This window comes from Lottia gigantea, assembly GCF_000327385.1.
Source record: "Lottia gigantea unplaced genomic scaffold LOTGIsca_113, whole genome shotgun sequence".
Lineage (NCBI taxonomy): Eukaryota > Metazoa > Mollusca > Gastropoda > Lottiidae > Lottia > Lottia gigantea.
This window is the reverse complement of record NW_008707077.1, coordinates 145775-164899: the sequence shown is the minus strand read 5'-3', so window position 1 is coordinate 164899 and position 19125 is coordinate 145775. Positions and strand designations below refer to the sequence as shown.

The 19125-nt window shown below is 33.6% G+C and overlaps 3 protein-coding genes across 3 annotated transcripts; 2 read left to right on the top strand and 1 right to left on the bottom strand.

Moving 5' to 3' along the window:
• Positions 1–2542: 2542 nt before the first annotated feature.
• Positions 2543–3445, bottom strand: LOTGIDRAFT_137335 (hypothetical protein; the record flags this gene model as incomplete). The annotated part of the gene is made up of 1 exon (XM_009047509.1): positions 2543–3445. A coding segment is annotated over one exon (903 nt), but the record flags the coding sequence as incomplete, so codon positions are not given.
• Positions 3446–6248: 2803 nt separating this feature from the next.
• On the top strand, positions 6249–10242 carry LOTGIDRAFT_237642 (hypothetical protein; the record flags this gene model as incomplete). Its single annotated transcript, XM_009047508.1, has 6 exons — positions 6249–6282; positions 6469–6592; positions 7041–7159; positions 7339–7432; positions 7635–7768; positions 8236–10242. 6 exons carry the CDS (start codon positions 6249–6251, stop codon positions 8451–8453), a joined length of 723 nt encoding a protein of 240 aa, XP_009045756.1. The 3' UTR covers positions 8454–10242.
• Positions 10243–14171: 3929 nt separating this feature from the next.
• On the top strand, positions 14172–14960 carry LOTGIDRAFT_65957 (hypothetical protein; the record flags this gene model as incomplete). The annotated part of the gene is made up of 1 exon (XM_009047507.1): positions 14172–14960. A coding segment is annotated over one exon (789 nt), but the record flags the coding sequence as incomplete, so codon positions are not given.
• Positions 14961–19125: the final 4165 nt, after the last annotated feature.

Here is a 19125-nt window from a genome sequence, read left to right as displayed (position 1 = left end):
ATTACCCATCGTATCCTTACCACCATAAAGAACAATCATCAAGCTCCATTAGATCCATGTGGTTGTTGTCGCTTTTTAAAAATGTTTACAATAGTATGACTAATAAAGATTCGGAATAGTACAGTGGTGTAACCTATTTTCGTGGATATAAGGATTCAACACCGAATTGCGTCAAAGTTAAAAAAAACGAAAAAAAAAATTTATGTCTTGGATGTTTCCTCAGATATTCTACAAAATAATTAAAATTGGTTTATTTCGATTTTCTTCATGAATGAGTCTAGAAAAACACGTTGTATGGATACCGGGTGGTATAATTAACTTCTCTTAGTATTTATCTTTAATATCAATTCATTATAACTAGTGACAATTCCTTCAAAGAACCACGATTTAAAAATAAAATAGTGACTGACAAAATAAGATACGTAGCATGATTTATTGCTAAAAGTCACTAAAACAACATAAGAATATGATCCACTCTGTGTTCCATAGAAATTTTCTGCTGACATGGAATCCGCTAGTTGATCACGTGACTTCATTCGTTGGACTACATTGTAGCAGACGACACTTGGAATTCCGATTACCGCTTGGGATTATAAGGAAATTGGCCGATAAAAAATGGTGACGTTTGGAAATACTGAAATCCGCCATTTTGTATTTGTCAAAGTATACATTAATACATTTTACTTTGCTTGAAACTACTGAATTCATTCTACTAGCTGACATTGTAGAAAAAACCCACGTTTATTAAACAAACTAATGCGGAGGTCGCGCAAACATTTCCGAAAATCCACGAATAATAGGTTTCCACGAAATTAGGTTATTGACTGTACCAGAGCTATTCTTATATAATTGTCCCACGAAGAAATGCTAACCAATGAAAAATGTGGACAATTTCTCAAATATATTGCAATATTGAAACGTCTGTCAACATAAAACTTGTTTAAATAAATAAAAGTGGAGATCCTATGAAGTATCTATAAGGTCGTTAAGGTAGGATAAATGAGTTATTAGAAAAAGAGAGGAAGACTTTGAAACGATACCTATATTATTATCTAAAAACCCAAAAAATAACAGGATATATAAGATTTCCAAAATAATCTACATACATGTATAGTATTCATTTAAAACATTATTCCAGTTAAGACGCCAAATAAACTGATCATTCACTGCAAATAGTTAAAATTAATAATCAAAAAATGATAAGTTATATATGTTGTAAATCGTTAAATCAAATTTCTATCAATGCGATGTGATTAAGACACCTGGGGACCCTTTCACTCAGAAATAAGATCATTAAAATCATACTACCTCTTAGAATAACCAAACAATTGAAAGTTTTAAACTGTGTCAAATAGCGTATTACCAGGTGCCACTCTATGTAAGTCGAACTGATGAATATATACTCTTATTGACCAAGTTTTAGACCCTTAATTTTATGTCCATTCTAAGAGGTAGTATTCGTTTAAAAAATATTTTAGGATTCAGAAAACTGTAACTTTAAAATCGACATTATTTTTTATAAAATAGTCTCCATTTTCGGAACCATGGACTCCAATTGTATCATTGTCATATTCAAATGTCACGGTAAAGGTCAGAATTCATACTACTCGTTTGAACAACATATGTCGCATGGTCATTTAAAATTAGCAATCGCATTCTTTGCATCACAATGTTATGATAAATGATAGAAAACTGATCAATATCATCATCATCATCATCATCTCCATCTAGCATAGCCATCGTAATCTTGTACATACCTTCTGGTAATCATAGGAATGGGTCCATTGTCAATGATATCATTAAACTGAAGGAAGTGACGTAAAGTCATTGGAAGTTCTGTTTCTTCAATGTTTTTTGTTTTATTCGGTTGTATGTGAGCTAAAATTGCAATCCTCGCAATATTCTTCAACGACATCGGACTGCAACTCTTAGATTCTATCCAGTGCAATATTTCAGGATTCTTTTCAAATTGGGAGAAATATAGAGGATCTTTTAATAACATAAATAACCGAGATTGTGTGCAAGAACCAGAAAGAAACAATAGTTCCAGAAAACGCTGGTGTCTCTTGTTAAAATCCAAGTAGGCCTTCATCAAAAAGTGGCATAATATTCCAGGATAACAGTCATGGCATGGGGATAAATCTGATCTATAACCATGTTTTATAAAGTTCAATGCAACATCACCAAGGTTATTTCTTATTGCAGATATTAATAATGAATCTCCATTGGGGTCGACTGCATTTAAATCGGCCCCATTGTCTATTAACATCATTGCTATTTTTTTATATCTATTTTTTATTGATATTATTAAAGGTGTGTCGCCATATCTATCTTTTATGTTGATATCAGCCCCATTGTCCATTAACAACATCGCTATTTTCTCTTCTTGTCTTTTTGTAGAGAGTATTAACGGTGTATTGTGATTTCTATCTTTTATGTTGATATTGGCCCCGTGTTTTATCAAGAAATCGATTAAACTCAGTGTACTCAGCTGAACAGCGAAATGAAGAGCAGTTTCTTTATCATTATCCTGGGTGTCTAGCTCACATCCCTTCTTTATCAGTAAAATAGCAACATCAATGTTGTTGTATTGAATTGCCGTCATTAAAGGTGTTGTCTTGTTTGAGTCCGAGAGGTTGATATCAGCCCCGTTTTCAATTAGCATCATTAAGGCCTCTGTATTACCTCTTTGAATGGATACTAGAAGTGGCGTCTTTCCCTCTGAATTTTGTATATTTAAGTCGGCACCACCCTTCACTAGAGGTATCAGAATATTAACGTCTTTACGACTGACAGCAAGATGAATAGGTGTTTGTTTGTTGGTGTTTGAATAATGGTAATCTTTACCTACACGGATATCTGGAGGATTACTGTTCAGATTACACCCTTTCTTTATCAGTAATTCAGCTACATCCAAAAGATCTCTTTCAATTGCTCTCATTAGAGGAGTATTTCCTTTGATGTTGGCTATTTCTAAATCTACTCCACTTTCAATCAGTAATATTATACCGTCGGTCCATCTTTTACCTATAGATAATAACAGTGGGGTTTCTCCTCGGTAATTTTGTATATTTAAGTCAGCACCAGTTGATGAAAGGGTCTTAAGGCAATCAAGTCTGTCATTTTTTACTGCTAAATGTACTGCCGTGTCCTTGTTCTTGTTTTGAAAATTTAGATTGCAATCTTTTCTTGTAATTATTCCAATTTCTGATATTAGGTTATTTTCAACAGCAAACATCAATGGTGTCATCCCACTATCATCAGAAATATTGAAACATGTAGTCTTTTCAGCTACCAGACTAAAATATTTCCCCTTTCCATTCATAGATAAAATCAGTGGAGTGTGGCCGTTTGAATCTTTGATGTCAGCATCGGCACCACTATCTAGTAAAAGCCTGACAGTTTCGTTGTCATCAAAATTGTTTACAGCTAAATGGAGAGCTGTTTGTTGTTTTTTTATTTTGAAGGTTTAAATCACACCCTTTTCTTATCATTAATTGAACCATATTAGAAAGACATTTTTGAATGGCATACATTAATGGTGTCATGCCATTTCCATCTGCTTGATTTATATCCGCTCCGTGGTCGATTAATAACAAAGAAATTTCTTCGTTTCTACCTAATAAAGACAGCACTAACGCCGACTGTTCTTTACAATTCTGGATATTTACCATTGAACCCTTTCTTAACAGTATTTTAATTAACTCGCATTGGCCATTTTCAGCAGCAACATGCAGTGCGGTCGGTTCTACATCATTTTGAGCATCAAAACTATCTCTGGTAAATTCCATATTTGTAATGTAAGTCAGCCTGAAAATAAAATGGTTGAAATATAATCATAAGAATTACAATCATTGATATGGAAAACAGTTCTGCACTTTTCCGCCTATTTATTGGAGTAATCTGTTGATGTGATATCTCCAATTTAAATAAATCATGAGAAAGATTTTAACTACATGTATATCTAAATACTTTGGAGACCTTACTATTGTGTAGTAGTAAGATGATTATCAGTGCCAAGTTCAAAGATGGGAGGGCATTTTTTTAATGGAAATATGTGTATTTCATTAAAGTTGGTAGTAATTGGTTGAATGTTATGAAAGTTATTGCCCTTGACTTAATTGACTTTAAGATTTATTCGGAGCAGTTCTGTGTATTTTTCAACCAATATTCTGGAAGGATGGACATGTACAATGTTTATGCCTTGAAGAAGAATGTATTGTTGTTGTAAACACAGTGAGCCTTTTGTCGTGACAAATGTGAGGAAGATTTGCCCAAGGCCCACTGACTCTTTTTAGCAGAGATTCGTGTTGACAAGCTATTCTGGAGGGAAAGCATTAAATGGGACAACGCATTTGAAAAGAAAGCCAAAATGTCAAGACCTATTTTTGGAATAGCTATAGCTATTTTCTTACGATACTGTGGCATCTTATCAGTTTCCGTTGTCACAGTCGAACGAAAAGGCATCTTCTAATCTAATCATCTGTTGATAGAGCGCGGGACAAAACTAACCAACCGTCTTGATGATATAACGAAAAGGAAATATACTTAACCGGAATATTTTAATCTATCTTTAACAACATCTAAACTTTGACACTGAAATCCGTTATTTCAAGGATGATGGGCTGTGGGTTGAATCTTTAAGATATTTGTAAATAATTGAATATAGAAATATAATGGGTTAGACGTTCAAGTTAAATATGAGATTATTTTTAGTTTTGGTGTTTTTATCTCGTAAGTTTTATTTCATTCTTTCTTTCATTTGTTTAAAAAAAAATGGGAAGTAAATTACGAATCAGGCTTATCTGTTTATATTTGTATCTATAAATATCGAGAGAATCTACATAAATAGCTGTTTCCATGTAGCCATGACCAACAAACATCCATAAGAAAGAAAAGCATAGGTTGTAATTTTACAATCTACTTATGATTTCGATAGATCGTTCCTTATTTAAAACATTTCCCAAACCAGTGTGGTCATAGTCAAAGTTCAATATCCAAATATTGCCTGAAATATATATCTCCACCTCACCCCCAAATATAGTTTAAATTGAATTATAGTATACGTTAAAATACTTGACCGATTATTGTTGTTCGAGTGACCTCCATATTGGACTCAAGAATTGAAACATCTATTGAAGCAAAAATCTTAAAAACCTTATGATTTTTCTCAGATTGGACAAATTTGTTTGTCAACTTTATGAAGACTACACACAAAAAACAATAAATATATCTATTAACTAATCTGAAAGTTTTAACTTAAGTTTCTTGCCATTAGTCTTAGAACGCTTAAACTATTTAAAAGGTTTACATAAACACTTCGGAGATGCTATGTTTTTTAGTTTTTTATATTTTTATTTTTTTTTTTTTTTTTTGTGTTGGATAATGTACCAATTCTAGCAAAATAAACGCCAAATTGTAGAGAAATATATCCCCTACCTTTTCAACTAAAACATGTCGAGCCATTCCATATAGTCAAACACCAAAACTAGATCAAACTGCTTAATTAACAATTAATTAACCCTTTTAAAACAAGTTTATACACAGAAGTAAATAGCATATTTTAGAAATATTTTCATCTATAATTTACAACGTTTTTGATGATGAAATTTTTGCATTCTCCTGCTTTAAGCATGATTACATATAATTTGAATTGAGCCTCCATTAAAAAGATCAAGAGATTATTGACATATATGATATATCTGTTATTAATAATTACATATTTACACAGCAACAACACAAGGTATATTTGACCTAATTTGCAATACAAATGTAGAAATTAATTAATACATGTCATCTCTTCTTGTTTCACCTCACAAGACTGAATGTTTAGTACTCATAGATGTACAGTCATATTTTTTGTTTTCCATGAAAACAAGGCCAAAGTTGCGCAGCTGGTGCTCTCTGCCGCCTGCCGGGTCCACGAAACAAGTTTTTAATGCGACCTTCCTTCAATGTATTGATTTAATTATTTTATGGAGAATTTCCGCTAGTTTCAACTTTCATTTCTTTTTCATTTCTGAGCCGCGGTGGCTCAGTGAGTTAGACGCTTGCTTGTTAACCTGTTGGTCAAGGGTTCAATCACGACCTAGGTCTAGATAATACCCTACCAGTAATGCAGGTAAGAGGGCTGACATGGAAAAAGCGTCTAGTCATTTGGATGGGACAGGCTATGCACGTTAAAGATCCTTCGACAAAGAGCAGGCTAATGACGCTGTCCTGGCAAAATTTCCCTCATTGCACCCTATATGGCGTTGCCAGTCTTCATTAGAAAAGTAGGACGTAAAACTCTAATAATTTTATTTCTTTAACTATTGATTGGCGAACGTTTCCAACACTTGGCTAATTCAATACAACAGCATGGAAATGAACGCTATGATTTTGGGTGACCTTTTATTATTGTGTGCCTGCAGAGATCGATCAGATTGTTGAAGAGCCAAACTGATCAAATCCTTGTGTATCTTTCAGATGCTTTAAAATCTGTGGAAGGAACATGTGATGTTATGAAAGCGCTTAAATGTACAGGATATGATCTCCTATCCATGAACCCACTTGGGATAATGCAGTTAGAAGATGCTGATAATTTATGCAGGTGGGTTGGAACTGTTTTTATTTCAACTCAAATACACAAGTGGGACTTGGATTTTCAACCTCCTCTACACAATTGGTTGAAAATCCATTTTTTCTCCATTCATATAGCCAACATCCAAATTATCAGGAAGAAAGTAAAGAAACTGACAGCTTTGCTTAAAGTCGCATATTCGTTATGATGGCAGGACCTCATTTCTTGTGAAAAATCGAACACGTATCGAAGAACAAAGGTCCATCTGCGAGTTCTTATTTCTTCTTTAAAAAATTAACCTGTTTCGTATTTTAGATTTGTTCTATTTGGTTAAGGGTTCAACCTTGTGTTTAACAAATAATTAAAAATTTCACCAGGATTCATCATTATCCTTTGAAATTATGACTGTTGGATTATGCGAAATGCCTTTGTCATAGATAAATGGTTCAATTATCATGGCATTGTCTATTGTCTTTAGTATCATTGGTGATCTGGAAGTATGTTTGAAAGATACTCTTGGTGGGTGTTCAATTACCGACAAAGTTGGATGGGTTCCTGTAATTGATTCGGCAAAGTTTATCTGCAATCGTTTAGAAGGTAAATCAAATTCTGTGTTTTATACCAAGTTAAAAGATTGAGAATTTTGGGCTGCGACTTTTCTTCATAACTTCTATCTGGTTAATCAATACACCAATATTAAACTTCGAGAACACTCTTTAATGGTGACTAAATTCATTTTCTCTGAGCATATTGTATTATCTTATGTCAAATTTCAGAGTACAAATCGGCGTCTCATTGTTATCTAACAAAAGACACTTTTGAAAACTTTAAAAATTGCACACAGTACTTCCATAATGCGGCATCATGCAGGTAGGCTTTTCAAATAAATATGTTTATTCCATCTTTAGACAGAGACATTATAGCTGACCCCTTGACTTATGTTCAAGTGCTAAATAGCAAAGATAAACACTTAACTTGGCTTCAAGGGAGTGGGGGCTCAAATTCACAAAATATTATAAGTAAATATATATAATACATGTATATCCAAATAATAATTTCTCTAATATTGTAGGTCATTTGAAACGTTTTTGAATTGTGTATTGACACCAATTAAAAGATGTAGTTTAAAAGGGGCAGAAATTCTAAATGGTTTATTTACAGCATTTACTGGATATCACATCCAAATCATGAATTGTTCGTTACCAGGTATGTGTGTCATTATTTCTGGGACTTAAAAGTTAAATTGCATACAATGACTTTTTCAAGCTCTCGTACGTGAGATGACTACTAATAAGAATATTTCGATTTACAGGTCTAAAACTGATTTAAGTGGGTTAGGAGCCTCTTCCCTGGGAAATTTTATACATAATATTTATAGTATAAGTATACCAGTATAAGTTGTGAACCAGATTTTTTTGTGTCTGAACATTAAAGGCATTCTTTTCTGGTAGTGGGCCAACGCTTAGGGCTGGGGTCCCGTTTACTTGGTCAAAATAGAACTGGGAGATCGAGGCAACTCTGGTATAGGTTTTGCGTTGTGTTCTATTAAAATATCCCCTTTAAAGCTTATATACTCAAGTCTTGCAAAACAAGTTTTTTTACTTTATGGTTGTGGGTTTTTTTTATCTTATGATTGTTATTTCTATTACCGAGTAATTCGATCTTAATTATAGACCTACATCCGATGAAAACGACAACTCAAAAACCTCAACAAACTACGTCAACGCTTAAGCCCCAACAAGACACAGACATGGCTAAAGATACAGATAAGAGTTTCTTGCATGACGAAGTGCCAAAGCCAAGGACAGCTACTGTAAAGAATATTGCTTCAACAAACGCTATGTATGCCTCCAAGGTCGTATTTATCATTTTTGGAATTATAATAATATAATAGTGCAGTTTTAAAGGTCACAAAGTTTTGTTGAAGAGTTTTTAACAGAAACCCTCTGACGAGTTAACTGAAAATCAAATCATTGGGATGTGGCATTTAAATCGACTTTGCTGTTTGCTGCTATTTACCATTCTCTTGCAAAAATCAAAATCAAATTTACCCAGATTAAGGCATGATAACTTTAGGGCAATACGAAGAAATAGGGCATTAATTATTGTCGTCTATAAAACAGTTAGCTCCCCTTTATTAAAACTTTATTCTATTCAAATTATGTTAGAAATATGAATCATGTGTTCTTATGCATTCGATCCTTTTTAAGAATTTGTTATATTTTCATGAAATTTATGATTGTACACAGCTTTCAAAATCATTTTTGTACCAAACCGTGTCGTTTAGGCGTAACAAGTGATAACATCAATATTGTTGGAAAATTTATTTATGATCAGCATATCATAAAATCATGTTGGCGAAACTTGTTGACTCACTCATTATGACTGTTGCCGAATATTTACAAGCCACCAAAAATTACTTCCTGTTTCGGGTCATTTCGAGCAAATCGGTAACTATTAGTCTGCACTCAATCAAATTAAAATCAGATTACAATTGCGTTTCGTTGTTTTTGTTTTCTGTCTCCATGGTAGCGAAAAAAATAATATCTAACCAAAATTATAATCTAATTTCAACTAGTTTGACATGTATTAGGCTAATTGAGAAAAAAGTTTAGTTAAATTACATATCAATGCACTTACTTTCCCTATAGTTAAATATTATTATATTATTTTCAAATTTAGTTATGAATAAGAAATATGCTGAAATAGGTCAGTTGTTGAAGATCGCATAGCGTGGAACTCTGAGCAACAACAACATGTTTTTTTACGTTCTGTTTTAATATTTATATATATCGCTCTACAATTGATGTATTATTCTAACATTGAAAATATTTTGTTTTGTTTATTGACTGTGGGTTACTCCACCGGTACCAAGGTCAGACTACATAAATATATTTAAATTCTGATTATGTTATCTCTGTCGTAGTCTCACAATTTTTCAAAACTTAACAATTATTTACATTAGAACGTTTGTGTTCGATTGGTTGAATTGAAGAACAGGCCTGACCTTAAAATTCATCAGATCATTGAGCTGGCGAAGTGACACATAGAAAAATGTTTCGAGCTTCGCTTCAGTCAAGATGTTATTTAACAATTTTCTCAGTGTAATAACTTTTCGATTATATTTTCTCTATATTTAATTTAATAAATGAAGAGAAGCACTTATACAGTTCCCTTATAGAACACATGATGTTCCTCTGCGACTGGACTGTCAACTAAGCACACTTTAAAATTGTATGTTTATGTTATTATATAAAATAATTGTCATAGAATGTTGAACTGTTTTTGTGTTTTGACTCTAAATGTTAAATTGTATTTTTTTTTGATAGAAAATAATGTCATATTTATAAAATATACTGATATACAGTAAAAGTAAATTGTACAAGGGTTATGTTGACAGATTCAGTACATGTATTCTACACGGAATTTTGGTTTGGCGCAGGCTATGTGATATGCAATCTATCTTTTTTATTTTCTGTTTTTCAGTCTTCTTCGTAATCATGTTAACCTGTTTCTTGATAAAATAGGAAATAGGTATTATGGGATAGCAAACCCTTAGAGGTTGCCGTATTATTATTTTATCAAGAAAGAGTTTTTATCAGGACTGTTTTCACTGCCATGTTTTAGTTTTGTATGTTATCGGAATACGTTACGTATTAAATATATATTATGTTTATTAGACCTCGTTATTTATATATCAATCTGATAAGGATAGTCGTCTGATATTTATCCTTTATTTAGAAATGTTTTTAAAAAATCAATTTTTTAGAATACGTATTACTTTTTAGGATATAATTCTGCAATTGGGTTCGTCTATAATCAATATAATATCATTCATGTTTATCGTTCAGATCTTAAAATCCTTCTACAAAGCCGAATAAGGAATCTGAACTGCTATTCAGTTTTCGAAAAGTGGTTTCATATCTTGAAATGGCATAAGAATTGTCTCATCTGCATGGAAGTCAAATTTTCATAAACAACAATGCGGTTGAAAAATGTCACCATTCGGATTTGGTTCGAAACCAAATGTTTCCTTTCATAATACGAGTCAATTTAACCCTACAAATAAATCATTGTCAATTGAATGGGAATGCAGGTTTATAGAAACATAATAATGTGAGTGGTTTTCACTAGGCCCACATTATGTTCAAGTATTGTACGTATACTCGTAAATGATAATCAATTCTAGCCATATCGATCCTGTTTGTGTACGATATATCGTACTATAGTTTTACAGTTAAATAACCAAGGTTTAGTTTAAGGTCGTACTACACCTTCTGCCTTCGAATTATCGTTGGTAAATTGAATTTTAACTATTATTTAATTATGTGCTTGAAATATAGAGGGTAAATTAAAGTGATACTACGTCTTAGAATTAACATGAACCTTAGTAACTATCCATAAATATTCAATTAACTATCGAAAAACGCTTAACAAGATCAACTGTTTTTCAATAATCAGTTTTATGAATTTTTCAATTTTCTAGATTTTCCAGGGATTCTTTTGTAACTTAATGACACCAGGTAAGCTAAGTGATAAATATAATACTCTTATTGACCATTTCGAGAACTTAAATTTTATGTTCATTCTAAGACGTATAGTATCACTTTAAATAAAACTAATACCCTGAATTATAAAACTACAAGCCCTACAGATTTAAGCAAAATAAACCTCTCATTGTAAACCATAACACCATAACTAGGTCAAACTGCTTAATTAACAATAATTAGTATGCTAATGTCAAACTTGACCAAGATCCCATCACTATAAATGATCACACCAATCGGTTGAAAACTGTAGTCTCTATTGTGTTCACAAACAAATTATGATGCATTTTTCCTAAGTTAAGGGCAATAACTCAAAAACCGTTCTTCGAAAGATGACGTTAACATTAACGTTATGTGACGTGACTTGGTAACGCGGCCACTTTACCGTTTTTGCGTAGATAAAGTTTTGAGGTGGTTTTTGGTTGAGAATTCATTATTTTAACTATCATTAACGTAAAATTGTTTTACGATCTCAGGCTGAATCTATAAAAAAAGATAACAGGTAAGAATCGATTTATCAACGAGAGAGATAGATTACCATCTATTTTTGGACTATAAATGATATCTTTTGGTAATTTGGTAGGCTATTTTAAAAAGAACGTCTATAGCCTAACAAAATAAAGAAGAGTCAAGAATAGAACTTGTATAGAGTAGTAAAAAAAAGTGAAAAATATTTAACAAGGATAGACTAACAGCTTTGGTTCTCAAGGACAGGGCTAGGACGTAACCAGCTGATAGCCTACCTTTCAAGAGTAGGCTTAGGCTATGTCTTTCTCTTAGGCCTATTATCCGTTTTTAATTTTTAATTTTCTCAGTAGGCTACCTACTGAGAAAATTCAAAATCCCAGATCTCCACTTATTTTCGCTTGAAAATAAGATAATGAACTAGGCTACAATCATAAATTTTCTCTTTTAAATACATAAAGCCATCTTCGGTGCTGTTTCATTTTTTTACTATTCATGCCATTTTCGACGTTGTTTAAGAATTCGAAAGGAGGTAAACTATCTTCATTTCTTCAGAAACAAATTATTAATTATATGATTAGTCGCCATTAGCCTAGATCTAATCACTTTTGTCCAACTCTGGGTGCATAAGCTTTTATTTTTGATATTTATACTTACTTTATTGTCTACCAGGATTTATAAAAATTGAACCTAAAGAACGATACAGTATTTACAATACCGGTATTCAGTTGGAGGAGTTAATACTTATTTGTAAACTTGCAGAGCGACCCAAATTTATGATATCGAATGGAATGAATGAATAGAAAAACATTGATATTGGTTTTGTTGAGTTTTTTTTCGTTCTTAGTGGGGTGATTTATTAATCAGTGTTATTATTAAAGATGCACATGACTGATTAATGAATAGGGATATAATATGTGTGAGTATGTGTGTGAGAGGACCTTTGATATGACGAATAATTGTTTAACATAGGAGTCACCGAAGCATAGCCAACAGATAGATAATACTGAGTTATATTAGAGCGTGGACGGGCGAGTTTCGAATTTTAATAGGGTGGCATTCCAAGTTTCGAAGGAGTTGGAGTTGGAAAGGATGTGAAAATGAGGTAATGTAAACAAGTATACGCAGGTCGATGTACAGAACGTGTCACTTTAAGCATGTACCGTGCTGAGACGACAAACTGATTTATGAAATGAACATTGACTCAGCAAAAACGACACAGGTCTCGCTATTATATCATAAGTGAGAAATGAATATTTTCCATGTCTAATATCATGTCTACAATAGAGACCAGGTTGCTGCTATGAAGCACACCTGATAAATCTTAATGGCGTATCTGATAGTTTTCTGGCATTGTATCCACTTTCTAACTATATTGAGTACAAAATTTGGCTCAAAACGGATGATTTCTTCTGACCTATATACTTAAAAAAAAAAGCGAAAAGGCTTGACTTGGGATCTTTATGACCATCGCTTGACTTGACCGTAATTATAATATACTTTCATAAAAAATACTAGATTGGGGAATCATCATCTCCGATCGAAATTGAATGCAATAAGTCCCAAAGCTGAAAATATTAATACCTGCATAGGATGTGGACAAGAACTTTTCGTCGTCCTAATTGTTTTCACTTATCTTGTGCTCGCTTACAACGTTGTTGATGGATTCATTTTTGGTATGTGGTTTTATATCAATGCCAAGATTATGCCTATAAGTAATCACTGGTTACCGGATATTTACCCCCATTTACCCAGGGAATTTCGTCCAATTCAGCAGCCTTGACCAAGGTTTTAACGTCTCAGTTCAGTTTCTAATTCTGAGGTTCAGTGAGATGACGAAAAATTGTCAGACCCGATTGTCACCCTTGATCTGCTGATCCGAAATAGAAGTAGAGATGACCTAACCCTGATCGTTCGTAATATATCTATAAGCTTAAATATCTTAAGGCCCAATTCAGCCAGTTGTTTCAGAGATGTTGTCGGGAAATGATAGCATCAAACGCCTGACGGGCGTTCTCAGAAGGGTTGAACCTATAATCCGGTTGTTCCAGGGGGTAGGGGGGAGTGAATGATCGAGCTATGTCGTAATTGATAAATCATATAATTGCTATAGAAGTGATTATCGATTACAGGGGGTAAATGTAGCTGCGTGTGACCAAATTATAATGTGCCCTTATTACTGTGACCAAAATACCCTGTGCCTGTATTACTGTGACTGTGCCGATATTTCTGTGACCAAAATACTTTGTGTCCGTATTACTGAGACCAAAATACCTTGTGCCCGTATTATTGAGAACATATTTCCGGTGACCAAATTTCCTGTGACCACGTAACCGTGCACCGAAATTATTTGCTTTGAATTACAGCATTATTCTATGTAATTTATACTTGTATCTTTCAGAGCAAAGGTTCAATAAGAAGTTTTTGAAATACTAGTGATAGATAATCTTTAAAGTACAGGATTTCCTACTCCATCAGCACTGAAAGAGAATAGTATATTACAGTTTAAATCTTGCGTTTGCGGTTAAAATCTTCTGTTTCGTTCTACTGAGTGCCCATGACTGTTTTTCAAAATGGCCACAAAGAGCCATTATCAAACGCTCACACTGAATCATATTCCATATCCAATGAGGCATGCGTTCATTGAAACCGGATATCGTCAATTGCACAAACCTTGGTCTTACTACTACCTTAGCGTTGCTAAATGGCACAACGAAACCTTGAATGTTTGGACGCATGTTATCGCTTCAATTATTATCCCCTACTACGGTGTGCAATTCCATCAAAAACATGATCTACTCTATTCGTCTGAAGGAAACAAAATGTTAGTGTGTTTCCTGGGCTGTCTTACCTTGACCGTTTTGAGTTCTATTGCTCATTGGTTTGGATCACGCTCAGTAAAAAGTCATGTGATATTTTTTCTTATGGATTATTCCGGGATTGCACTTTACGTCTATACAACCAGTGTAGTGGCATTGTACATATGTGGTGATATTCATTCGTTTGAAACGTTACGGCCGTTCTACGTTCAGGTCGGTGTTGTGTTAGCAACTATTTGTTTTGCAATCAATTGTGCGGCAAAGGTTTGGATAGAGAATAAATCATTTTCTTCGATGAAGAAATTTGGGATGATTGCTCCCTATATCCTATTTGCACTTTACGTATCGTGTCCGCTTTTTCCAAGATATTGGCATTGTTACCTTGACAGCAAATGTGCCTTATATTCCTTGAATAACATCACCTTGTGTTATGCATTATTTGTACTGGAAGCTATCGTCTATGCTTTACATATTCCCGAACGTTGGAAAGCGAAATCGTTCGACCATTGTGGACAAAGTCATCAAATATTCCATATTTCTGTTTTAGTCACCATGGTGGTACAGATTTATACACTTGACAATGAGATTGCGTCTGGTCATTCCAGTCAATTTGAATTTGATTTCGAGAAAAATGTTGCTGGATTTGTTTGCTTGGTCATATCACTGACCATGGTGATACTATTCTATCTCCCGTCTATAGATAAACTTTCTCATAAATTCAAGTCTTCTAAATCAGAATAAATCTAAATAACATAATATATGTTGACTTTTTCCATCTATTCTGATTGTATCTTATTGAAAGTCAAAATGATGTATCAACCTCAGCAGCATATATAATCGACAGTCCTGGGCAGCCTGGGTACTGGAGACGCACAATAATGCCTCTATCTATATATGGTTAGATAGCTACAACGTGTACTTGTTGCTTACAAGGCAGAAGAAAACAGGAACAATGTTAGGGTTTATTTGTATGCAATCATTGATTTCAGTTGTTTTCTTATCCTTTATTCATTTAACAGATAGATTAAAACTAATCCAAAATTTGAATAAGTATCCAAGATCTTCCAAATTAACAGCATCACGACTATTCCTGTCATGGTTTGCCTTACTTTTTTGATTGTAAATACTAGTCGTTTTGATGGTATATTTCATGATAAACTGGTATGGTATAATGTCACATGTTTATTTGTTACCTTTGTTGACTTTGTTTATTAAAACTTTAATTTTACTTACGCTACTCGTGAAGGCTTTTTTTAAAACTCAGAACAAGGTTCTGTTCACATTTTAAAGTCTAGATTGGACGCGTATTTATTTCTAGGCAGTGGCGTTTTCAGGAAATATCAGGTGAGAGGATCGAACAGGGGGCACAAATTTTCTCCCTGAGTTATTGTCCTTGACATAGTAAAAACGTATCAAAATTTGTTAATGAACCAATAGAGACTACAATTTTCATCCGATTTAAAATGACATTCGGTGTTAACATTGATGATAATTAGATCTTGGTCAAGTTTGAATTTGACGATTTTTCGATGACCGTTTTTTAATCACTGCCCATGTTTATTGTTCTCGATCACTATAGAGACTACAGTTTTTATGATTGGTTGGTTTAAATCAACAATATCTTGGACAAGTGAAACGTTTGGTACGAATTGACATAGATTGGTTACCGCTCTTGATATACGGTAATGAAAATATATCAAGGAAGTGGGCGTATCTTGTAAGGCAACCACTTGTTTCTTCTTATACACCCGCATCTATCTATTGTCAGCACCCCTGTCCGTCTGTCGGTCTTCGTCATGTCGATTTTGACAAAATTTGGTAAGCGTATTTACTGAAATAGGTATTATCATTTAGAGTTCAACGCAATGACGAGCCTTATTGTAATCTATTGGAATGATAAACCACGATTCTTCTAACGAACAATGATTTAGCAAATCTGTTGTTTGGACTTAGCAAGTTCCATAAAGAATTAAAGGTATATCATCAAAAAGGTGATACCAAATAGTAAACTGAGTTCTTAAACTATAACAAAACTGATTAGACATTTATTGAAAAAGCGAAACAACTCAGTGAAGTTGATAATTTGATAAAGCTACAGACTACAGAAATGTTGTGTATTATTATGAAAATGCCATTGCATGCACGAGCGACCTTCTGCCTGCGTAGTGGTAGCGAAGTAACCCAAGTTATCCCATGGTTATCAACATCGTTAATGAAGAAGCTCAACTGTCATGCGATGATCAACCCGCATCGTCGATGCATATTAGTATCTTGTAAACTAGAGTTTCACATGGCAATCCGACAAGAAAAAATAACCCTACCTTTCTGGACCTAATGGCCTAATGAATATGATATCAAAAATAGATACCCTTAATCCATGCAATTTTCAGTGATCAGTTTTAATAAATGCCAACATTGAAGCATAATATAAGTTTCAGTTTGTTGTAGTTTGTTTAAGTCACTTCCAGTAGTTTCACCACAATACATCGTAACAGACTTGTGAACGTGACAGTTAATACGGATTGTGGTCCACCTTCCAGTGCATAATGAGAGTTACTGTGAGCTCGATTTATTTAAAGCTTCCCTTGCCACAATCTTTTGAATTATTGCCTTGGCTGCCAATAGAGTTACAAGTAAGTTATAATAACTTAATATGACTGTCTAAATTTTGAATGCATTAGAAACTTCAGTTTTGACAATAGCTTAAATTAATAAATGTTGTTAAGCTGAGATGGATAAGAGATATTTTCGATAAGGTACCACTGCCACGAACCCTTAGTCATTTTTACGCACTTAAATCTGATTCGATTACCTAATCAGAATGACGTCACAAATCGAATCTGATTTATACTGCAGGATAAATGAACATTATACTATTTATAGTTTCCAAGATGGTGGCAAGACAGGAAGAAATTACCCTGCACGTAATGGTTTTGACATGTTGGACGCCATTACTAAGGCGGAAGTTAACAGAGCTACGACGCTCCAAAGTTGATTTACTCGATTAACGTATATCGATTTGATTTTTTGATGATAAATGCGCTGATTACCATAATCAAATTTGATTCGATACAGGATAAATGGTTTTTAGACCAAATCGAATCAGATTAACCCAGGACAAATTCGACTCATATATTTGGACCACAACACCTTTACCTGACATTGTAAGTCTGGGAAACTATGATAAACATGAAAGTATTCAAACAAAGGTTTGATATTTTTGAAGGAATTATGCGATTTTTGTACCTTTCTAGTATTCAAGACAATTTACATAATCATATCCAAATTAACTCCCCCTCCCCCATCCTCCCAAAAAATGGCGAACTTGTCCCTTTAAATGTTAGATATAAGTCTAACTATCTTCACATAAAAAAAATACAGAACATGTAAAACGAAACATGTGCTGCTATTCAAGCCTCTGATGTAGAGGCAGAAAAACTAGGCCAAAGTGGGAAGTTTCCGCAACTCTGAAGGTGTGGGCTTTTAAACCTTTTTATTTAAATCAGATCCGCCAAAACCAGATATGTTCGGAAAGATGGATATTTTTGTAGTTCAGTCATACCATCAGAATCCTTCTACGAAAGGTCAAGGGTTACAGAGTCACGTGATACTAACAAAAAGAACGTTACGGTGATGCCCAACACTAACCTACAGTCGTAGTGAAAGTAATGTAAGAAAAATCGCAGGTGTAGAAATAAGAAAAACTCCATAAAACAAGGCCTACTTTTTCTGACTCTAAACCAGCCGATAGCTGTCAAATATCTGTCGGAGGCTGTAATAGAAGCAGATGTTTCGAACTAAAAAACATGGTGATTGGAACCAAATATATAATAGTGTAGCTTATCAGATCACGATGACCTGCTGTCACCAGTAATAACAACGTTATTTTGCGAATATGCCAGGAGACATAAACCGAGATAAAACAATAATTTTAAACCGAACATTATTAAAAACAGCATGCTTTCCTCTGATAATTGATGCTTGTACCACATAATTAAACATGTATCAACTAGTTTAAGGGCCTGTCTGATTGGTGTAAACTGTAGCTTTATGAAATTTGTACTTCACTGAGTTGTTTCGCTTTTCCAATGAATATGTAATCAGTCTCTTATAGTTTAAGACAAGGAATTGGTGGTTCAAGAGTAATTTTGCTCAATCAACGTGATAAAACGTAATATACCATTCACTGCGATAGCTGTATATATTATGCATTTACTATGTTTGGCTTATGAATCATAACGAAAGCGCCTTCCTCTCAAATACATGTACGCCAATACAATTTGTGTAACTTTCTTACTCTTTCTTCATTTTTTGATCTTATACATAGTGAAAATTGGTTGATAACTCAGTTTACTATTTGGTATCACCTTTTTGATGATATACCTTTAATTCTTTATGGAACTTGCTAAGTCCAAATAACAGATTTGCTAAATTGTTAGCAACAAGAATCATGTTTTATCATTCCAATAGATTACAATAAAAAGGTCCTACATTGAACTCTATAAATGATCATACCAATTTCAGCAAATACGCTTATAAAATTTTGTCAAAATCGACATGACGTAGACCGACAGGCAACAGACAATTATACAGAGATGTGAGTGTATTAAAAGAAACAAGTAGTTTCTTGCAAGATACGCCAACTTCCTTTTTATCATAACAAGAGCGGTAGCCAATCTGTGTCAATCGTACAAATTTTGACACATGTTTTTATGAAGTCACAGGTTTTATG